Genomic DNA, 21,665 nt, shown 5'->3' with positions numbered 1-21,665 from the left:
CAGGAGGACCTGAGATCAAATCTGGCCTCAGACCAAACACTTCACACTTACTAACGGTGATCCTAGGCAAGTCACTTAACCCCAATTGCCTTAAAAAAAAAAAAGATGCAGAACTGGCAGGGCCCTTAGGCCAACTCTTTCATCTCATTTTACAGTTGAGGAAATTTAGCCCCAAAGGAGGTAAAATGAGGTCACACAGGTAGTACCAGGTCACAAACAGAACTTGAACCTAGATCATTTGACTGCAGAGTCTCCTTTCTACTTTTCTGTGGGTCATGAGGCAGCACAGACACCTCCGGGAACGTTCCTACCTCCAGTCAGTCTCTTTGTTCACCCCTCAGGCCACACCCTCAACCTCTGATACCCTTAAAGGTGGAGCCTTGAAATTGAAGGCCCCTTCCCTTCAAAAAACTACACTTCCCAGCATGGCTAGCGCCAAATGCCTGCCCAGGAGAGGGGGAAGGTTGGCGCATTGCCTGCTGGGAATAGTAGTCCTTTCTGTCGGCGTACTCCGCCCCTGGCACGTGTCTCCCCCAAGGGCCGAATCTCCACGACTCTAGCGAGGATCTATCTCTTCTCTACATGGGCCGGGAGGTGGGGAGCGCTTTCCGGAGCCCTTTGGGATGACGTCATCTCGTCGAGCCCGAAGCCGCTCGGCCCCTGCCCGTCACCGGGCGGAAATGGCTGAGATTGGGAGTTAGCGGTATTGTTGGGGAGCAGGGTCTCCAGTTTCCGCTTCCGGAAGGGGGGGAGGGGTGGCCACCGGCCGGGGTGGGGTGGGGGGTCCCCATTGGAGAAACTAGAAGCGAGATGGTCCTGATCAAGGAGTTGTGAGTAGGGGTTCCGGGCCCGAATGGGAGAGGAGGGTTCGGGGGGGCCAGTGTTCTACAGAGTGGTGCTAGGGACCGGGACGGCAGGAGGGAGGCTGTGCGCGAGAAATCCCTGGACCAAGAGGCGGGGGACTTTGCCCCAGATTCTTAACCAGTTTCTGCGTGCGTGAGCGAGTCGTTTTAACCTTTCTGGGCCTTAATTTCATCAGATGTAAAATGGGGAAAACCACGCTTGCGCTGCCCATCTGTCTCACTGTAGACCCAGCTCTAGAAAAGTAATGATTGTTCATGACAATTACAGCTGCAAAAAGAAAGGGTCTCCTTCCCCAGCCTGTCCCCACTCCCCTCACTACGTGTCCCTTCTTTTTGCAGTCGGGTGCTACTTCCCTGCTCCGTGGAGGAGGTGAGATGTTCCCCCCACCCATCTCCTAGTCCCTGGTTCTCACCCCACCTTTAATTCTCCCCAAGGGTCCTCCTCCCACCATCTGCCAGAGGAATGAGGGAGGCTGCCCACGGTCTGGGCTCTGTCCATTTCTCTTTCCTCACCCAGCTGTTTTCTCTCTACGCTCAGTATCAAGTGGGACAGTTGTATTCCGTGGCCCAGACCAGCAAGAATAACACTGGGGGCGGTGAGGGCATCGAGGTCCTCATCAATCAGCCTTACGAGGGGGGTCCTGGTGAACGGGGCCAATTTACCCACAAGATCTACCACCTGCAGAGGTGAGGGTGGCTGGGGCACGCAGCCTGGAGAGGGCATCGGGGAATGGTTCTGGCTTGGCCTGGACTTTTGGCCCTTGACCCTGTCTTCTTTCACACTGCAGCAAGGTTCCAGGATTTGTTCGCCTGTTTGCCCCTGAGGGTTCCCTGGTGTTTCATGAGAAGGCCTGGAATGCCTACCCATACTGCCGGACTGGTGAGGACAGTTTAGGTGGCCAGGGCAAGAGAGGGCCAGAGGCCTGGGTCTGAAAAAAGGCAAGGGGTCCTGGAACATCAGAAAACTGAGTTTAGGCACTCTCTGTCCTGGGGTGGGAAAGCTGGTGGCTTGGAGGCCCCTTGTGTTACATAGCTCTAATCTATTCCTCTTCTTTTCCCCATCTCTGCCTTTTTTTCTTCATTTCTCTAAAATTACTTGCCTTCCATCTGGCCACTGCTGTCTACCTTAGTCATCACGGTAAGAATCCCTCTTGTCAGAAAATGGGGAGGGCCAACTTGGGTTTAAACTAAAACACATAGCTGGCTTTCATTAAGTCTTTCCCTGTTTTTTCTATCCAGAATGAATATATGAAGGATGACTTCTTCATCAAGATTGAAACCTGGCATCATCCAGACATGGGGACTCAGGACAACGTGAGTGTGAAGTAAATCTCAGTGAGGCTGTAGAGTAGTTAGAGCGCTGGCCCAGAGTCAGGAAGACTTGAGTTCAAATCCTGCCTCTGACACTAGCTGGGTAACTTGGGCAAGTCACTTAACCTTTGTCTGCCTCAGTTTCCTCAACTGTAAAATGGATATAATCATTGCAACTACCTTCCAGGGTTGTTGTGAGGATTAAATGAGGTAATATTAGTAAAGATCTTAGCCTGGCATGTAGTAGGTACTTAATAAATGCTCCTTCCCTTCCCCTTTCACCTAGATGTCTGGCTATGTTTACCTCTAAGAACTTTAGTCACTAGCCCTCTGTTCCCTGCTCCCATTGTTTGTCCTCTATCCCTAGAGAACTTAGGGGTCACCTGTACTGATTATTTCTTGTCCATCCTTATAGCGTCTATTTTCCAACAGAAACTTCATACAGGCAGGTCTGAGCACAGCTCCCCAATCACACTTCTGTTCTTTTGCCTTTCTGTGTCCTCCCCCCCAAAAAAAAATTCCCTATCTTGTCTCCTTCCATTCTGAAAATCCTGTGTTTTTATCAAGGCTTAACTGAACTTGAACTCCTTCTCATGAAGTCTTCTCTAGCTCCTCAGGCCTCTTCCCTCTCCAAAATCCTATCAGCAGCACTTATAATCAGCTCCACAAAGCTTAGTACTTAATTATTTTCTGTTTTACCTGTAGTAGGTTGCTTCTCACATTAGATTAAGGTCTTTGAAAGCAAGCATCATGTCTTATACTTCTCTTGTGTCCCCATACAGTGCCCACTACAGTGCTGAGCACCTAGTAGGTGTTCAATACATGCATGTTGGTTGACTGGTATTTCTCATACCAGTTCTCTGCTGGGACTGGACAGATGTTACCAAGCTCCTCCTATGGTAGCCCAGCCTTCCCTTTCCAGAGAGGAGGTAGAATGCTGAATCTCTACCATATAAAGTAGTATTTAGTTATACATATCCTGTCTTGTATTGTTCATAGTTGTTTCATGTGTTTGAGTATTCTTTACTAGACTATAAGCCCTTGGAGGGCATAGTGTGCCTTATGCTTCTTGTACTCCTCACAGCGGCTGAGCACATAGTAGGTGCTCATTAAACACTTACTCATTGACTTCCCTCAGCCTCCGTTGTCTGCTCCCATCACAAGCATCCTGTTCTCTCTCCACCCTTTCACTAGGTTCATCATCTTGATGCAGAGACATGGAAGGAGGTAGAAGTGGTTCATATTGACATTGCTGATAGGACCCAAGTGTCTGATGAGGTAAGTGAAGCAGATCTGGGGACCAGAGGATAAAATACTTGAGTTTCAGGAGGGGCCGTGCCCAGGCCTCAGGAAGAACAGAGGGCCGGGAACAAAGGCCGGGAGACCCTTTGGGAGAAGGTTGAAGTTTCTTTTACAGCTCCCTCTCTCTCTTCCAGGATTATAAACCAGAAGAGGACCCTGCTCTCTTCAGGTCCATCAAAACAGGGCGTGGCCCTTTGGGACCCAACTGGCAGGTAAACTATTTCCTTATACTTGCCCATGCTGGGCAGGGCTAGGCCGGGTAGAGGCTTGGTCCCCAAAGACTATTGGGTTAGCAGTGTGTCTGCATTTATATCTTTGTACAGAGGGAATTGTTGAAACATCCACCCCACATGTGTGCCTACAAACTGGTGACTGTCAAGTTCCGATGGTGGGGGCTCCAGGGACGAGTGGAGAGCTTCATCCATAAGGTTGGAGGAGGTGGATAGGGTGGCCTTGGGTTCTGATTCGGAGGGTGGGAGACTGGAGACCAAGATTCAGACTCTTACATAAAGGGCTGAGATAAAGATGTAAAATCTTTTATCTCCAACACAGGTAGGGGCCTGGGAGCAATGGAACCCTGGGTCTTTGTGACAGATGAGCTCATGTTGGTGTACTTTCACAGTAACGTATTATACTTTGAGATGACAGGAGAAACTAGCATGTGATCTATCTTTTTGTCTTTTCCCTGCTCTGGATAGAAGGAGGGGAAAAACCTAGTTAGATCATGTGAGCACCCCAAACCTCCCATGTATAATTAAGTGACTTCCCATCTGGCTGAGAGTGAGCCTGTAGTTGTAGAACAACTGGATAAGTCCCACATTGGCTCTGGAGCACTCCTGGTCCACAAAAAGACCGCCATGTCTAGAGAGAATCATAAGCCCAACTTAGGCCACGGGGAATTAATTATAGCATAATACAGGAGGTTAAGTGTGAGCCGATTTGGGACTAAATCCACATCTTTATTTTGCACTGTTATCTTCTCCTAGGGAATTATTTCTGGATTTGTGTATTCTCTAGATAGACAGTCTTGTGATCTGGAGTGTAGGTTGATAGGGTGGAAAGGAAAGAGGGCATGGCTTCTAAAACCAGGTATCTTGTAAGAGTTGCAGGTAAGTGGAAAAAGGAGATGTAGATTGGATTTATGATATCACTCAACCCAAGAAACTAGGCATACTGAAAGATAAGGCAAAATCCAGAGGCTTGGTACCTACTGTTGGATGTCAGGAAGATGAGACATTAAGGCCTAGAGCCAAAAGCAAGATCACTTAGACCAAGTCCAAAGAGGTGCTCTTGCCCCAGGAAGCTGATCAAGACCATTGGGGCCTAAGGCCTCTGGGGAACCAGGTCAGAACAGTGGGAGATTTGAGTGGATTCTTGCATCTTGGTTATGTGTGCTGCTTCTGGTAGAACCCTCCCCCTCTTCCCACAGCAAGAAAAGCGGCTCTTCACCAACTTCCACAGGCAGCTGTTCTGTTGGCTGGACCAGTGGGTTGATCTGTCCATGGAGGACATCCGGAACCTGGAGGAGGAGACCCAGCGAGAATTGGACCAGGTAACAGTTCAGCGTGGTGGGTGGATGGGGAGAACTGGGAAAACTGACCAATCAATCAGCACATATTGGTGGACCACTACTATAATCTCAACACCGAACCAGGGGCCCAGTGGACCTCCTTGAGGACAGGGTCCATCCTATCTTTCTGTTTTTTTCTCTGATGCCTTGCCTGTAGCAAGCAATCAGTAAATGTTTGAATTAATTGAATAGGGAGATGTTAGAAGAAAGAGAAGATTTGGAGAGCCTACCCTGTCCTGAAGGAGCTTACAGCTTAGAGACTGATTTAGATTGTTTTCCTAACAACAGCCATATGAATGAGGTAGCGCAAGTATCAAGTATCGTTATCCCCATTTTGAAGAAGAGGAAACTGAAACTCAGGTTGTCCGTGGTCATACAGCGAGGGAGTATCTGAGGAGAGAGTCAAACCCAGGTCTCCTGACTCCGAGGTTAGGAGTAGAATATTCTAATAGAGGGAACAAAGGTGCCAACTGAGACAGATGAATCCAAGACTGCTCCTCACCCAACCCACATTAAAAGAGGGTTCTCAGTTGAGGCTCTGAGAGCCCTGGGTTTTAACCTGACTGTATCTCCTGCCATACGTTATTGGGCAAGCCACTTCCTTGCAGGCTTGGGTTTCCTTCTCTGACGGTGAAGGTAATGGCCCTGATGACCGCCAAGCTGCCTTTAGTTGTAGTGTTCTGTGGGTGTATTTCTTGTTACCTGTCTGATCCTGTGTTTGACTCCTCTTTCTCTTTAGTTCTGCCTCCAGACCTCCTAGTACAGTTTTAGCTTCATTCCTTTGGTTCAGTCCCCAGGGGAGATTTGAGAAGAGATAGTAAGTGAAAGAACTCTGGTGCTAGCCCACCAGGAATACTCTCTGGATTTAGCATTTTAGATTATGTTTTTATTAATTAATTTATTTTTAGTTTTCAGCAATCACTTCCATAAGCTTTTGAGTTTTATATTTTTTCTCCCTCCCTCCCAAAGATGTTGTGCACTCTAATATGGGCTGTACAGATACATTCCTATTGAACATATTTTCACATGAGTTATGTTGGGGGCTTTTTTAGGTGTTATTATTATCCCTTTCTTATTATTTTTTAAATTTTTATTAATTTATTTTTAGTTTTCAACATTCACTTCCATAAGCTTTCGTATTTTAAATTTGCTCCCCATCCCTCCCCAAGATAGCATGCAATGTGATATAGGCTCTACATATGCATTCTTATTAAACATATTTTCACATTAGTCATGTTATAAAGAAGACTTAGAACCAATAGGAGGAACCACAAGAAAAAAGAAATAAAACAAAACAGAAGGGAAAAAAAGAGCAAATAGTATACTTTGACCTGCATTCAAACTCCATAGTTCTTTTTCTGGATGTGGATAGCATTTTCCATCATGAGACTTTTAGAGATGTCTTAGATCCTTGCATTGCTGAGAAGGGCTAAATCTATCAAAGTTAGTCATCACACAACATGGCTGTTATTGTGTAGAATGTTCTCCTGGTTCTGCTCACTTCGCTCCGCATCAGTCCGTACAGGTCTTTCCAGGTTTTTCTGAAGTCTGCTTGCTCATCATTTCTTATAGCACAATAGCATTCCATTACATTCATATACTAGATTATTTTAAAATGATGTATTAGAACCTGGGAACAGAGCTGAAAAGGGAGAAAAGCTGAGAAGGACTATAAGAGGGATGTGGTCATAAAACCAGGAAAGGTACATACTAGATTGGGTGGGGTTCCCATTTCCTATGAGGACAAACACCACCAGCTGCCATAGCCTCCATTCTCATTCCACTCTGGGTTTCAGATGCGGAAGACGGGGCCAGTGAGGGGAATGAGAGCCAGTGATGACTGAGACCTCAGCCAGACCTGGGCAGGTAAGGAGAACCCTGGAAAGGTCTGCTTGGGAGGAGTAAGTACCAGGCTGCCTTTGAACACAGTAGAGTGCTGGTCAGTGGTGTCCTACTTGGTGAAATGCCAGGCTTCAGGTACCTCTGTCCTTCTTGCCACCACTACCCAAGGACCGGGGAGGGGTTCACCTGGGCTGAAAACTTGGTACCTTATCTCCTCTGTATCCCTCCTCAGTAGTGAGTCATCAGCAGGACCACATTCAGGCCAGTTGTTTAGAGTGCAAGAGCCTACTTTAACTCCAGTGTGAGGATGCTCAGGGTCCCGACTCTACAGGTTGGTAATTGCAGGTGCACAGCATAGTTTCAGAGTGCAATCTTGTCCAGCTTAGGAGGTAAGTCTTAGAGATTTCATAGGTTGGGATTCTTTTTTCTTTAAAATTTTTTAAAAAATATAAACACAGTAACCATCAATAAAACCAAATATTCATATATGTGAACAAAACTTTTCTTAATGAAGTCCCTAAAATTCCAGCCTAGCAGACCTGGATTCTTCTGCCGAGTTCCCCTCATACCAGCCTCTTTGTGACTTAGGGTCTTGTCTGCCCTGCTCCCTGAGAAATTTGTCTGCTCTTTTTAGTTCTCGCTACTTCTGCCCTCAACAAAAGGCGGAGCTCTGCTTCCAAGTTCTCTGTCTCCTAAGCTCAGAGGAAATAGGCCCTTTCTGCCTGGGTCTCCAGGCAGTCTGTCCCAAAGGGAGGCTTCTGGTCAGTCAGACTCTCCTGGTCCGCCATACTCCTGCCCCAGGTTTTCTTGTATCCTCTCTTTTCTCTCCCTTGTTGCCCCCGATCAATCCCAGTGTACCTTGTTTCAAAATTATGTTTTCATTGATTATTTACTCTCTTCTCTTTGGCATACATTTGTGTATGTGAGCTCTTTGGTTTATGTAGAACACACATCTGATCTAGGGAAGAATTAGTAAAAACATGAATGGGAGGGGCAGTGAGGTGGCACAGTGGATAGAGCTCTGGCCTTGGAGTCAGGAGGACCTGAGTTCAAATCCGGCCTCAGACACTTGACACTAGCTGTGTGACCCTAGGCAAGTCACTTAACCTTGATTGCCTCACCAAAATGCAAAAAAAAAACCAAACCCCAACAAAAAACCAAACCATGAATGGGAGAGTTATTCATTATACCCCATCTCAGGAAAAACCAAACCCTCATCCCACCCTGCCTTCTCAACTTCTTCCTCTCTCACACCCAGGTACCTACCCCGAGATGGAAAATTGAAGGGAATTTGGTGCAGCGTCTACCCAGTAGGCAGGAGGAAAGAGTGAAGCTGCTGCTTTTGGGGTGGGGTAGCAGGGATGGGATACCTGTCTGCTCCTCTCCAGCTCTCTCCCACCATACTCTCCTACCCTGGAGTGTTTCCCATTCCCAGAGATACCTGGGGACCGAGAGGTGGAGTAACATTCCAGGGCCAAACACTACAACCGCTGCTCCCTTTCAAGCCTGGAAAGGACACAGGAAGTAGGGGCAACTTGACTTACCACTCCCTGTTCCTGATGCCAATGGAGTCAACGCTGCACAGTAATAAAGTCCACATGGGCCCCTAGGCCTTGCATTGTTGTCTGTGAGGGTGTGCGTGTCCTTTGAGGGGTGTAGGGAGGTGGGCCTTTACCTCCTGTCCTACGCTGCCCTTCCTTGGGCCCTGGCTCCGCTGACCCTGCCCTGGGCCCAACCATAACAATAATAATAATAATAACAACTATAGCTTATGTTTGCTCCTCATAGAAACCATATGAGGCAGGACAAGGAACGTCTCTGTTTTACAGATAAGACTGAGAGTCAGAGAGTCTATGAGCTGGTCAGGGTCTCACAAGAGTAAGTAGTCAGCAGGAAGTTGAACTGGAATTTTTTGGCCACAAGTTCAGTGTCTTTCCCAAGACCCCATCAGCTGTAAAGATATGGAACCCCCTCCTCAGCTCCATACCTCTCAAGGACCCAGAATGGGCTCTTATCTCCCTAGGTGATTCAGGGGAACCCATTCCTGGCTCCTGGTTTTTCTTTGTGCCGCAGGGTGAGTTGTGGGGAGATACCCTTTCTATCTTCAAGGTGATGGGTAGATGAAAGAGCCTTGTCGCCTGGGAGCCAACTCCATAGAGGTTAGGGATTTCTGTCTCCCAGTAGTAGCAGGATTTTCAGGCACCCATGGGAACCCAGAAAGAGAGCCTCTCTTGTCTTCATGGTGAGCTCCTTAGGACACAATTGTAAAGCCCCTCCTACCCCAAGGGAAAAGAAATGTGGGGCCGTGTAAGGGAGAGGGGGGCCTGGATTTGATTTCTCTGCTCAGGACACAGCCACTTGTTAACTAAAGCAGTCCAAGAGTTCACATTTTTTAAAACTGTATTGAGGAGGAAAGGAAGTAAGATGCCTAGCAGAACAAAATTTTGGAAGAACCAAAATACCCGGAAGTGAAAAATGTCCAGCTAAGTTCTAGCTGCTGTGACCTTTCCTTTGCCTACTAAGGAGGATCAGGTCATGTGGTCTATAAGAAGGATAGCTAGTTCATTCTGGAAGTGAAGCCTAGCATCCCCCTTGTGCTGGCCACTTTGCTGAACCCAACTTCCATCTACTTTCTTCCTTCTTTATACCTCTACACCCTTCTTAATCATTCAGTGACCCCCATCTCTGATCCTCCAACTGCTTCCCCTGACACATTTCTTTAAAAAAAAATGAATTCTTAGGAAAAAGAAATGAAGTCCTTTCTCCAAATAGCATCTTATTATGGAGGTGACGTGGGAAGGATCATACACCCTTCAGACAGCCCTGGGTCTCTCTTCCTTCAGGGCCATTGATTCCTGGAAGCCCTTAGCTCTCCCTCCAGAGTGACTGGGTTCCTGGGGAAAAAATTGGTATTTCCCTGGCCTGGAGAGCCAACTCTAGTAGGGCCCATGCAAAAGGACTGTAGGAGGGGAGGATGGGGAAGCCCCCTCTGGTTTCTTTCTCACTGCCAGGGACCTAGCTGGGAAATCCCACAGGCTGTAAATGGAAAGTGGCAGCAATTGCCGTTGGGAAGAATAAGAAACCCCCAATACTGCCTCACCTCCCAAAGATGGGAAATCCAGGGGAAGAGAAGGACAGGAAGCTGAAGGCAATCCTAGGATCTTAATGGTCTGGCAAGCCTAAGGACTGTAAGGATCATTACCAGTGAGGACAGTTTTCTCGTGTCCCAGCCACACTCCTAACTTAGGCCATGATATGAATCTTTAATACCAGCCATCAACTGATGAATGAAAGACAGATTTTGTAATCTCATAGATTTTCTTTTAATCCCAGCCACAGACTAACCAGTCATCTTTGTCATATAATGACTCCAACTGTGGCCACAGATTGACTCAATTCTAGCCTCAAATTGACCCCAAATCCAACCACTGATCCCTAACTTGACCATAGACTCTGATGCCAGCCATGGATTAATTCCCTAACATTAACCATAACCTGATACCCTAACCAAGCACAAGGTATTAAAATTCTATAATCTGAAAAAGAATCAGAATAAGTGTGACTCTTTCAGTGCAACTTGTTCCCTCCCACTCTTGGTGGGGGAAAGCCCTCAAAACTATTTTTCTTGTGGCTGCCTGGTCAATGTCATTTAATGGGAGAGACAGCCTCATTCTAGAAATGTGCAAGAAATGGGCAGGTAATTTATGTCTGCAGGAAAAACAGATGGACACACCATACTGCTAATGCAGTGAATGTTCTGTAAATAGTCTGAACTGTTAAAAATTCAGAGGATGAGATGATCCGAGAATCAAACTGGAGATGGTAAATGGCAAAGAGGAAGAGCCGAGACCCAGCTACCTAAGGAGGAAGCCAGTCCATTATCCCAACCCCTCTGTTGCCAAAAAAACTCCGGCCCCCCTGACTATGGGAAGGGAAATTACATTTCCCCATTTCAGAGGAGATCGAGAGCAAAGCCGAAAGTGTAAGTAGTAGGGAAACTGAAAGTGGGGGCTGGCCCCCCCGTATAAGAACCCCAAGAAGGGGGATGGCTGGTAAGAAAGACATTGCCAGAAGATGAGAGACAGGAGCTGGCGTGAGTCATGGAATAGGGAGTAGACTAATTGAGCCTCTGGAATTGGATTTGGAGATGAGGGGTGGGTTTTGGGATGTGTGGGCCAAGGGGCTTGTGGCATAGAGCCGAGGACCAAGGGAAAAGATTCCCTGAAAGTAAAGACAAGATAGAGTTGAAGGGAAAAAGAGGGCAGAGTATGGTAGGGCAAGAGGGTGGGGCCCTAGTTCCACTGGAAAGGGGTTGCAGGGCAGGCAGGGAGTCTTGCTCCCAATAGAGGAGCATGGTGTTGGGGGCAAGGGGCAAGTAAGATCTGTAATGAAACTGTAGCCCAAGACTGAATGGAAGAATCTATTATACTTGGCATAATGAAGTCTAAGGGGTCTAGGAATGGGTTATTTAGGGCTCAGTTCAGCTTCTGGTCATAAGGCCCCTAGGTAAGTAGGTTTCTCTATTGAGTTTCAGGCTGTGTGACTGCCGTCTCACAAACTTTATTCTTTGTAGGGAGAGAAGTAGTGGTGCTAGATTTCCTCCTCCAGAACAGTATTAAACTGGAATCTAAGATCTAAGAATCACAGTGGTCCCTCATCCCAAATATAGGACTGTCTGGTTGATCAAGGGGAGTGATGATACTTCAACTCTCTTGATCCCATCCCCTGAAGGGCTTCCCATGCAACTGAGATGGGAAGAATAAGTCATCCTGAGTACTGGAACCCAGGATGAACTAGAAAATGGAGAGGGCAGGAGTGGAGAAGGAAAAAGGCAGGTTAAGGTGTAAGAGGTGGGGGCATTCCTTATCTGGGAAGAGGGATGGTTAGAACATGGACAAGGATGAGATCAAGGGCAGAGTTTTGGTTTGTGTTTCATGGAGAGTTGGGTAACTCCAATAATTAAAAGATTTTCTTTTCCTGAAAGAGAAGCCCCAGACCACTAATTCTTTCAGACTCCTATCCCTCTACTCCTTCTACTACTCCCCATTCCTGCCCTCCCTCCTCGGTCCCTCCCTCCATCCTTTATTTCTCTTTCCCACTCCTAATCCTGTCCTTCCAAACTTTTCCCTTCCTCAGTCCTTTCCCCTAACTTCCATCTTCTGTCTCTCCCTTTGACCCATACCTCTCTCCCCTTCCTTAACCTTTAATCCTCTATCTTTACCTGACCACTTTCCTATTACCCCTTCATTCAGTCCCATGCCTGTGTACCCGTCTCCAACTCTCATCCCTTTCCCAACCTTCATTCCTCTGTCCTTACAAGGTTCACCCAAAAGTAACATTCTTTTCTTTGATCTCCGCCCCTGTCCTTCTGACCGTATTCTTTGTCCTTACTCCAACATCCACTCATTTTCTCTTCACCTCAGCCCTCATCCCTCTGTCCCTCATTCATTGATATTCCCCCAACCCTTCCTTCTGAACCTCCATGGTCTTCCTTCCCCTGGGTTGTCTGTTAATTTAAAGATTTTGGAAATATTGAAGTGCCTTCTCTATGGAGAGCACTGCACTAGGTACTGAGGGAAGTATAAAAATTAAATAAAGCACACCTTTCATTCATAGAGCTCACACACGCACACACACATAGACAGACATTCACATTTCTGTAGTTCTTGCCCCACTAATCCCATCTCTCTTTTCTACCTCTCAATCCTCCATTCCTTTCTCCATCAGTCCTTTCCCTATCACAGCCTCATTCTGTCTGTTCCCTAAATCTCTATCCTTGTTCCTTTTCAACCTTTGATGTTCTAGATCAGGAGGGAATCCATTATATTCTGGGAAGTCTGAGTAGTCCCAATTCTACTGGACCCCCAGATCTACCACCCTTCTATACACACACCTATCCAGCCAGGTAAAAGGGAGCCCAAACTCACTGGTTCCTTGAGATTGGGATGCCCTAGGAGCCCCCTGCCACACTCTGGGAGCCCTGGGCCTGACTAATCTTTCTCCAAGTCCATTAGAGTTGGAGCCAGCTGTGCTCAGCATCCTCTTCAACTGCTCACTTACTCCCTTCTCCCCTGTTCTACTTTCTCCTGATCTCTTGTTCTCCTCCCTTTTTCAAGGATTTAATCTCTTGCTGCTCTCCTTGCTCGTGAGCAAAGCTGTCATCTGGGGAGTCCCATGGCCTCGAGGGCAACCTCCACATGGTTTGCTGGACATGAGGAGTGAGTTCAAGATCAGCCTGAGGCTTGCCAGAAAGCTGCTTTCAGAGATCCGGGGTATTGCCCACCTCTTTGTGAGTCATCAGAATCCAGTTGACTAGGGAGTGGAAAAACTTGCTGAGGCTTGGTTGGCAGGAGGTTGGCAAGGAAAGCACCTTGGAGAGCTCCCCCATTAATCTTTTGCTTCTACAGGCAGATACACATCTGGTTGGGGTGTCCTTGGACTTCCTACCCCTGAGGGAACGGCTTCCCAATGTTACCATGACATTCAAGACCTGGCTTCAACTTTCAGTGAGTTAGGGAAGAGGGTTGGAGTTGAAGAAGCTCCTGAGGATGAGGATGGGGTTAGGGTTTTGAGCATGAAGATGATGATTGATGAGGGACTGAGGTAGGGAGTAGTGGATAAGACTGAAATGGATAGGACAGGGTGGAGGAGGGGTATGAAGGGCTGGGATATGGGATGAGGATAAAGATAGGATAGGGATAATGATGAAGGTATAAGATGTGATTGGAAATGAAGGATGAGGAGGGCTTTGAAGGAGTTGCATAGATGCATAGAAGAATGAATAAAGAAAATGGGTGGGCTAGAGATGGAGTTGGTGTTTGAAATGATCTCATGATTGAGTCAAGGCCTGGGCGTCAGGGTTCTGTGTTGAGAACTTTTGATCCCCTGCCTTAACCCCATTTCCCTGTCTGATTCTTCTTTTCCCAGGACCCAGATCGACTTTACTCCCTTTCCAGACTTCTGGGCCACTTCCAGGATCCTCTAGGAGAACTAGAGAGCCACCAGGGCTGGCAGGGTTCCCTGAGGAAACGTCTGTGGATCGCTCAGATGGACCTTAGAGACCTGCAGTCTCATGTCCATTTCCAGGTGTGGCCACCCCTTCCTCTGCCCGCTAGGCTCACTGATATCCTGAGTGACTCTCTGCTTTTTTCCTGGTCTGTGTGAGACTCTCTTGATCCCTTGTTTTTTGTCATAGCTGAAGGCTACAGGATTCAGTCCTCTGGAGAGACTAAGGAAACACTGGGTCCGGAGGAGAGGGCCTTTGGAAGACTTCCTCTCACTTCGCACCAGTTCTCCTGGCCACAGCTCCTGAGCACCTACCAGCTTCTACGATCCCTGGAGCTAGTCCTTGCCCGAGCTGTCCGAGATTTCCTTCTGCTCTCAAAGGGGATTGCTCACACACAGTCCCTGACTACTTAAGAAGTACAGTCTTCAACCAAGGCGTGATGACCTTCTACTCCCTGTATCACCTTCCAGGATTGTTTCCCTCCCTCCCTTACATTTGGTTTCCAACCTGAGGCCAAACTTCCTGCCCTGAGCCATTTGGGAAGGAGAGATCCCAGATTTTAGTCCAATTACCCATCCCCTGCCAGTGGTACCATCTCTGGTTAAGAGACTGGCATGTGCCCCTTTGGGTTCTTTCCCACCTCACGTGCTAAGCCCATTCCCATCCCATAATTTAAGAGCCCTTCAAGTTCAGGGAAGATATTTATTTCTTGGATATTTATTTATTTTTCAGCAAAGTGTTGGTTGTATTTATTCTTTTTTGCAAAACAAAAAAAAAACACCAAAAAAACAAAACAGGGGTAGTCTTCCTTCAAGAGTGAGATCAGATACTCATTCTTAGGCAACCTAATAATAAATACTCACAACCCCTCCTTCTCTCTTTCTCCTCTGAGCACATAAGTACTCTGAGTGGGCCCTATAGCAGAAAGTATTGTCACTTGGGAGCAGGAAAATAGAGGGGAGAAAAGCAAAAGGAGATAAAAGCAGAAAGTCTTCAAAGGCAAAGTGCCTGTGATCATCTCTTACCCCCTCATTGCCATTGTGTGGAGCTCTTCTCTCTGGGGCAAAACCATCTTTGAGGAGCCAGCTTGACCTTACTCAGCTGTAGTGGCTGCTGTGGCAACTAGCCTTGCTAGGCTTTTAACAACTGTCCTAGCGCTTCTCTGGGCTACGGCTGCCTTGGAGATAGGGATGTGTTTGGTGTCCCTGCCTGGTCATCCTCCCTAGTCCTTTGCTGAAGCTATTTCAAACAACTCAGCTCTAGTTAGCCCAGGCTGACATTCATTCTAGGATCTCTGGGCTTCTGGCACATTCCCTCTCTCTCCCATTTCTTGTCTGGACAGCATGGAGGGAATAATCCACATCTGGACCCTATGTCTTGAGGAGAAGTGGGACTTCCTAAAGTAACAGGCATGATAAGCAGATACCACAAATGAACGTCAAAACCATCGTTCTTTCTTTCAGTCTTTGATCTGTGAGCAAATCCTTTAATAGCTAAGTGTCTAGGTATTTGTGTTCAAGGATGGGGGGAGGTAATGGTGGTGGTAAAGCCTTCAAGGGTATGAGACAAATGAATGCAAGTCTCTTTAATTCTTCCTTCAAGCTTCTTCTTCTTTGTCTTCTTCATCTTCTTTTTTCCAATTCCTTACCATCTGGGTGAGATAGGAAAAGCTACCAAGGGCTGGGGCTTCCCTTCTAGGGATCAGAACACATGATTAGAAGTCATCATGAGGTAGGAAGATCACCCCAGGCTTGAAGGTGGGGTTGTGGCCAGAGATCAATGTAAGCATGGGGAAAGGTGGAAGAGGGGAGGGGTATTAGGTTCATGAGACTTCAGGTCACTGGGGCGTGGGCCGTCCCAGACGAGCCTGTAACTCCTGCATCATGTTTGGATGAGCAAGGCCAAACCTGAAGGAGTAAAGAAGATCATGGAGAATTAATAGGTCATGATTGGGTCCCAGGGACTGGTTCTTTTTCCTCCTTCCTCACCCTCACCCACTTCTCCTTACCCATGGCCTAGGGGCTGTTTCCTTGCTGTGACTGGGGTCTCCTCTGGCTTGGGGGAACTTGGCACTGAAGTTTCCTCAGATTGGAGTAGTCTCAGTTTTGAGCCTGGGGATCCCTCACTGGGAAGGAAGCCCAGAGACTCATCATCATCATCACCCTCACCCTTCTTTGGTGCTGGTGCCTTTCGAAAAGAGGGTCGTGATCGGCGTTGGGAGGCGTTCCTGGAGAGGAGAACTCGACTTCTCGGAATGGAGAGGTCCAGGCATGGACCAGGGATGGGGACCTATGGGAAAGCAAGAGAGAGAGGAATCTTGGGATCACGTCCAAGGTTTGGTCCTAACTTGGAATCTCACTAGGTACTTTACTTTATCATTAATATCAACAATGATTATTTACATTTTAATTATACCTTACAATTTTATAGCACTTTACAGTTTTCAAAGTCCTTTCACGTTATCTCACCTCACTCCAGCCGCTCTGGGCTTCATCAGCAGGATTGGGTGCAGGAGACAGTCTTGGTGCTATTAAGTTGGTGGGTGCTGTGGCTTCTGTCTCCCTGTTTTCTGATGCTTCCAGGGCTCCAGAGTCTATTTCTGCAGCTCCTTCTGTTCCCCTGCCTTGACCAGGCTCAGCTTTCTCCAAGTCCCAGACTCTTCCAGTCTTCTCACTGGATTCCCAGACTCCAGAAGCTTCTGAGTCCTTGTCTCCATCTCCCCAGCCTGCTGCTTTCTCAGTGTCGGAGCATCCAGAAGGCTCCAACTCCTCCCTGTTTCCATTTCCTTGAATGTCTGCCCCTTCTATGTTGTCACTGCCTTCCATCTTCTCTGCCTCCAGCCTCCTGCCCCCATTAGCCTCTACTTTCTCCATATATTGGTTGTCTGCGGAACTTTCTCCCTCTACAGCATGGCTCCCCCCAGCTTTGGCCTCTGCCTGGGTGTCTTCCTCATACTGTGTCTCTTCCTCCACAGTGCAGGTACTCTTAGAGTTCACACCTGGGTCTCCAACTCCCTTCTCTGTTTCCCTGTTTTCCTTGCCCTCTTCAGGCTTTTTCTCTGACTTGATCTGCCCCTCCTTCATCTCTTCCTCCCTCATAAGCTCCACATCCTTGTTGGTCATTGCTGTCTGTATCTCTGCTCCCTGACAGAAGGCAGATTTCTCTTTTTCACAGTTGATCCCTGCCTCCTCTTTCTCAGCTATCGAGGATTCTTTAGCATCTGCTGAGCCTGTTCCTTGGCCTCCCTCAGATTCCTTCTCCTCCCTCTTCCAGGTTCTCTCAGCCTCTGATTCTTCTACAACTTGGTCTCTTTCAGTCATTCCCTCGGTTGCTTCACATTCTTCAGTTCTTTCAGCCTCCCAGAAGCCTTTATTTTCTTCCTCCAGTGCTTCCCTGTCTCCAACCTCTAATAAATTTGAACCTAGACTTTCTCTAGTTTCTGTTCTTTCCTGGCTAATTGCCTCTTCTGAGTCCCAATCTCTTTGGATTTCCTTCCAGTCTCTTTTCATCTTCTGCTCTGTCTCCTGGCTTCTTTCAGCCTCAGCCTCCTTTAAATTCAGCCCTACCTTCTCATTTACTATCTCAGTATTCCATGGGCTTCCAGCACTTCCTTCCCAGACTTCTTCAGCCTCTTTATCCCATGTGCTGCTACTTTTTTCCTCCCTCTCCTGACTTCCCTCAACCTCCTTCATCTCCTGGCTTCTTATGACCTCTCCTTCTGCCTCCCAGTATTCTTTAGCTTCCATTGCTTTACTTTCCTGGAGTTTTCTGGCTTCAGACTCTTCCATTTTATGGCGTCTATCAACCTGTGTCTCTTGGCCTCCCTCAAGCTGCTTCTCCCAGACTTCCCTGACTTCTTTTTCCTCCCTCTCTGGTTCTGTTGTCCCAGGCTCCTTGGCCCCCCAGCCTGTTTTAACTTCTGCCTTTGGGACTTCTTGCTGTTTGAGCTCTTGGCTTCCCTTAGCCTCCCAGTTTCTCTTGTCTTTTCTAGTCTGGGGTGTGACAACTTCTTCCTCACCCTCACAGCCTCCCTTGTCTTCTATTTCTGTCATTTGGCCGCTCGCAACCTCTCCTTCCGTTATCTTCCAGCTTTCTACTACAACTAACTCCTGATTTTTCACCTCTTGGACATTTCTATTCTCTGCATTCTTCATATTTTGGGCACTATAGGCTTCCATCTCACAGTCCTCCAAGGTCTCTCTCTCTGAAATTCTGAACGTTTCCTCCTCTCTTCCTTTGACTTCTTCCTCCATTACATCCTGGACTTTCTTGGGCTCTTTCTCTGTCTCTTGGGCTCTCCCAGTCTCTGATTCTATGTTCCAATTTCCCCCAATCTTAGCGTTCTGATCTTCCCTGTCCTCCTCTGTCTCATAGCTTACCTTGTCCTTTGTGTCTAACTTGTGGCTTTTTCCCACCTCTGCCTCTCTCATTAACTTGGCTCCCTCTACCTCTTTTTCTGGCCTTGTTACCCAGGTGTCACCTGAGTCCTCTATTCTTTCTGTCTCCCCAACTTCCTGGGGCCTCCCAGGTTCAATCTCCCAGCCTCCCATGACTTCCTTAGCTCCCACTGACTCTATCTCCTTGCTTCTACTAACATTATCGAGTGTTCCCTCCCAGACTGTAGTCTTCTGAATGTCCTGGCCTCCATTTTGCTCTGACTGATTCTCACAGCTTTCCCCAGCCTCTCCCTCCAAGCCCCAACTTTCTTCAACTTCCATCCCTGATTCTAGAACTTTCACAATCTTCTTTTTGTCCAGGACCCAGAAGTCTGTCACTTCTTCCTCTCTCCCTGTTTTTTGGACTTGAACTTGCTCTGGGAATGGATTTTCCTCAGTCTCTCTCTCCTTATCTTTCTTCCTCTCCCAATCTTTCCCAGCTGCTTCTTCTGTGTCCCAGACCCTTCGAATCACCTCCATGTTCCATTCTCCACTGATCTCCATGTCCTCTGCCTTCCAGGTTTCCTCAGCTTCTTTTTTTGGGCTTGTTTCTGCTGTCTTTGACTTTACAGCTTCCCTGGCCTCAGCTTTTTCTATGACTGAAGTTATCCAGACCTCAGATTTTATGTTGTCTTCTCTCTCAGTCTTTTCTCCTGGCTCCTGGATTCCTTGTGTTTTTTCTATATCTATATCCACTGGCTTTATACCTTGGATTTCCCAAACCACTTCCTTTTCTATTTCCTTTTTTGTACATTTGATCTCAATTTTCTCAGCCTTAACCTCATGCTTCTCTAACTCCTGTTTTTCAGTAGTTTCTACTTTCTCATCTTTCCCAAATCCTCCCCATAGTGCTCCATCAGGTGCCTTCTTGGTCTCATGACTTTTCCTGGTTTCCATTTCTGTCTTCTGGCCATTCCCTGGCTCTCCTTCTTTCATCCTCTGGGCTTTCTCACCTTCTCTTGCCTCTTGCCAATCTCTGACATTTCCTTCTATCTCCTGTGTTTGCCTGTCCTTTTCCTTATCCCATATTATTCCACTCTCAGACTCCGTCCCGAACGCTATCAAAGTCCTTTCTTCAAGATCTCCTGGCTTTATCTCCTTGACTTCTTCCTTCTGTTCTCCCACAGGCTCAGTTTCCTTCCTTTTCCAGTAGTTCTCAGCCTTCCCTACACTGACTTCCTTCTTATGAGGCTCTTGATTTTTCTTGCCCTGTGCTTTTGGCTCTCTGCCACCCTTTTCTTCTGAGGCAAATCCTTCTGTCCCTGAGTATCCTTCAGGCAAGATCCCTTCCTTTTTGCATTCTCTAGCCTCTACTGCATCTGTCTTCTGACCTTGCTTGGGCTCTGTCCCCATCATACACCAAGCTCCTTGGACCTCTATCTTGTAGTTCCCTCCGATCTCTCCTTTAGCCTCTTCGGAATTCTTGTTGCTGCTGTCCCAAGTTCTACAGACCCTGGTCATCTTCTCATTCAGGCATACCCCAACCTCTTTTCCTATCTCCCAGATTCCCTCAGCCTCTGATTCATGGATTTCCCTGGCCTTTTTTTCTTTCCCTTCCTCCAAAGCCTCTCTTGACTCTGACTCTGTAGAGGAAAAAGTATTTTCCAGATCGCTAGGGCTGATCACTTCCTTTTCCAGTGCTTCCTTAGACTCCTCAGTTTGCTGGCCCCCTTCTGCAGTCATTTCCCTGAGCTCCTCCCCTCTCCCCCCATCTCTCCTGCTGAGGTTTTCCTCCCTTTCCTCTGCAGAAGGAACTGTGTCCCCTAAGAAGTAGGAAGCAAAGGTGCTTAGGGAGTCCTGGAATGAGAAAAGGAGGTAGAGATGAAGTGTGAGGTTAGAGAATAGTGACCTCCTTCACCTCAACTTTTTCTTCCAGCTACATCATGATTCCAGGGGAAAAGAGAAACCATGGATACCAGGACGAGAAGAGTGAGGAGCTCAGTTGAGAGAGGTATTTCAACAGAAAGGGGGGGGGAGAGAGAGAGAAAGAGAGAGAGAGAGAGAGAGAGAGAGAGAGAGAGAGAGAGAGCTAGCAAAGGGAAGGCAACTATGAGAGGTCTGTGGAAAGTGGGGGAGGGAATTAGATACAGTAAGTCCTGCAGGAAGAGAAAGGACACCACAAACAGCGGGCATAAAAAGAAAAGTGTATCTATGTTGAGGTTGAAGGTGATTGTTATCAGGGAAATTGGAAGAAAGAAGAGACAGAGGTCTGGGTTTCCAGGAGGAAAAGGATCTTCTAACTGGGACAGAAATCAGGGATCTTCTTGGGGTAAGAAATCTGATTCCCCAAAAGATCTAGGATTCTGGATTGGGGAAAGGGTGTTTGACCTGACAAATTAGGGGAAGGGGTCTAAAACCCTGACATCTCCTTGCCCCTCTCACCAGAGCCTCCCTCAGGGCACGGTGCACCGTAGGGAAGTGAAGCCTCAGGAGTTCCATCGGTCTGTCTTTTTGTCCATGAAGAAAGCCTGTAATGACCTTCCCCTCCCCAGTCCTCCTGCCTTCCTCCTAGTGTTGCTACTTCCTTTTCTGCCCTGACCCCTCCCATTCACCCCCAAACACCACAGGCTACAGAGTTCTGTACTTCAACAAACACAAGCCTGTACCCCGCCCCCTTTAAATCTGGGAATTGTAAATGCATGGACAGGCTGCAGGATATAAATTGGGGAGAGGGGACCTAGGGCTGGAGAGAAAAGAAAAGAGCAGAAAGCTATCAAGATTAGAGGTGGGGATAAGAAACATGGAAACTAAAGCTTTGGTGACTCAACTGCCTGTGCTAATACACCTCAGCTGTTTCAGCACCCCCTAGCCCAAACTCAAACCACAGGCCCTCTGGGAGAGGAAGTTGGGGTTTGCGGTTCCTGCTTCCATCAAGATGAGGGACTGTGAGTGGGGGAAGGGGAAACAAATAGAGTAAGAACAGTGAGTTTAGTGCTCGTGGGAAGTCAAGGCAAAGGTTACCAGCTTCACCTTAGCCCTCCAATCTTGCTGGGTGAAATTCTCAATGTGACTCCCATAGACCCATGCTAGCATCTAGGGCATGGATGAGAATTGAGAAACATGTGCTCACTCTGAGTCAAATAGAAGACTGAGCTCAAGAAATGGCAGCTTAGACAGAAGCAGAGTACTTCACATTAATGTCACATTAGCTTAAGGGCTGCTGGCTATTTGATTGTTGATGTTGGTCTGATTTATATAAGGACTGAGATGGTCCTGGGACTATGAACTAAAAAAGAGTTGAGCCCCCTTCCCCAGGGGTCAAAGAGCACCAACAGATGGCAGTAGAGCTTGGGGGAGAACAGCCAAACAGAAGACACCAGTATCATTTATCACAG

At 47.4% G+C, this 21,665-nt stretch overlaps 3 protein-coding genes across 3 annotated transcripts; 2 read left to right on the top strand and 1 right to left on the bottom strand.

Annotated features, from left to right (window-relative positions):
* The first annotated feature begins 751 nt into the window (after positions 1 to 751).
* On the top strand, positions 752 to 8,497 carry LOC110222072 (phosphatidylinositol transfer protein beta isoform-like). The gene is made up of 12 exons (XM_021006913.2): positions 752 to 830; positions 1,203 to 1,233; positions 1,402 to 1,550; positions 1,652 to 1,743; positions 1,994 to 2,001; positions 2,103 to 2,177; positions 3,369 to 3,452; positions 3,611 to 3,688; positions 3,800 to 3,904; positions 4,906 to 5,028; positions 6,843 to 6,912; positions 8,147 to 8,497. The coding sequence occupies exons 1-11, from the start codon at positions 811 to 813 to the stop codon at positions 6,888 to 6,890; spliced, it is 813 nt and encodes a 270-aa protein (XP_020862572.1). The 5' UTR covers positions 752 to 810; the 3' UTR covers positions 6,891 to 6,912; positions 8,147 to 8,497.
* Positions 8,498 to 8,596: 99 nt separating this feature from the next.
* Positions 8,597 to 14,630, top strand: IL27 (interleukin 27). The gene is given in 6 exon segments (XM_021006914.2): positions 8,597 to 10,981; positions 13,005 to 13,177; positions 13,296 to 13,394; positions 13,816 to 13,974; positions 14,084 to 14,110; positions 14,113 to 14,630. Coding segments are annotated over 6 exon segments (672 nt in total). The 5' UTR covers positions 8,597 to 10,962; the 3' UTR covers positions 14,308 to 14,630.
* On the bottom strand, positions 14,583 to 20,842 carry APOBR (apolipoprotein B receptor). Its single transcript, XM_021006906.2, has 4 exons — positions 20,713 to 20,842; positions 16,363 to 20,127; positions 15,903 to 16,183; positions 14,583 to 15,801 (listed from the first exon to the last, which is right to left on the bottom strand). Exons 1-4 carry the CDS (start codon positions 20,767 to 20,769, stop codon positions 15,732 to 15,734), a joined length of 4,173 nt encoding a protein of 1,390 aa, XP_020862565.1. The 5' UTR covers positions 20,770 to 20,842; the 3' UTR covers positions 14,583 to 15,731.
* Positions 20,843 to 21,665: the final 823 nt, after the last annotated feature.

Source organism: Phascolarctos cinereus, unplaced genomic scaffold, assembly GCF_003287225.1.
Source record: "Phascolarctos cinereus isolate Bilbo 61053 unplaced genomic scaffold, phaCin_HiC Scaffold_4;HRSCAF=312, whole genome shotgun sequence".
NCBI classification, from domain to species: Eukaryota; Metazoa; Chordata; class Mammalia; order Diprotodontia; family Phascolarctidae; genus Phascolarctos; species Phascolarctos cinereus.
The sequence above is the reverse complement of the archived record's forward strand: the minus strand, read 5'-3'. Positions and strand labels throughout refer to the sequence as shown.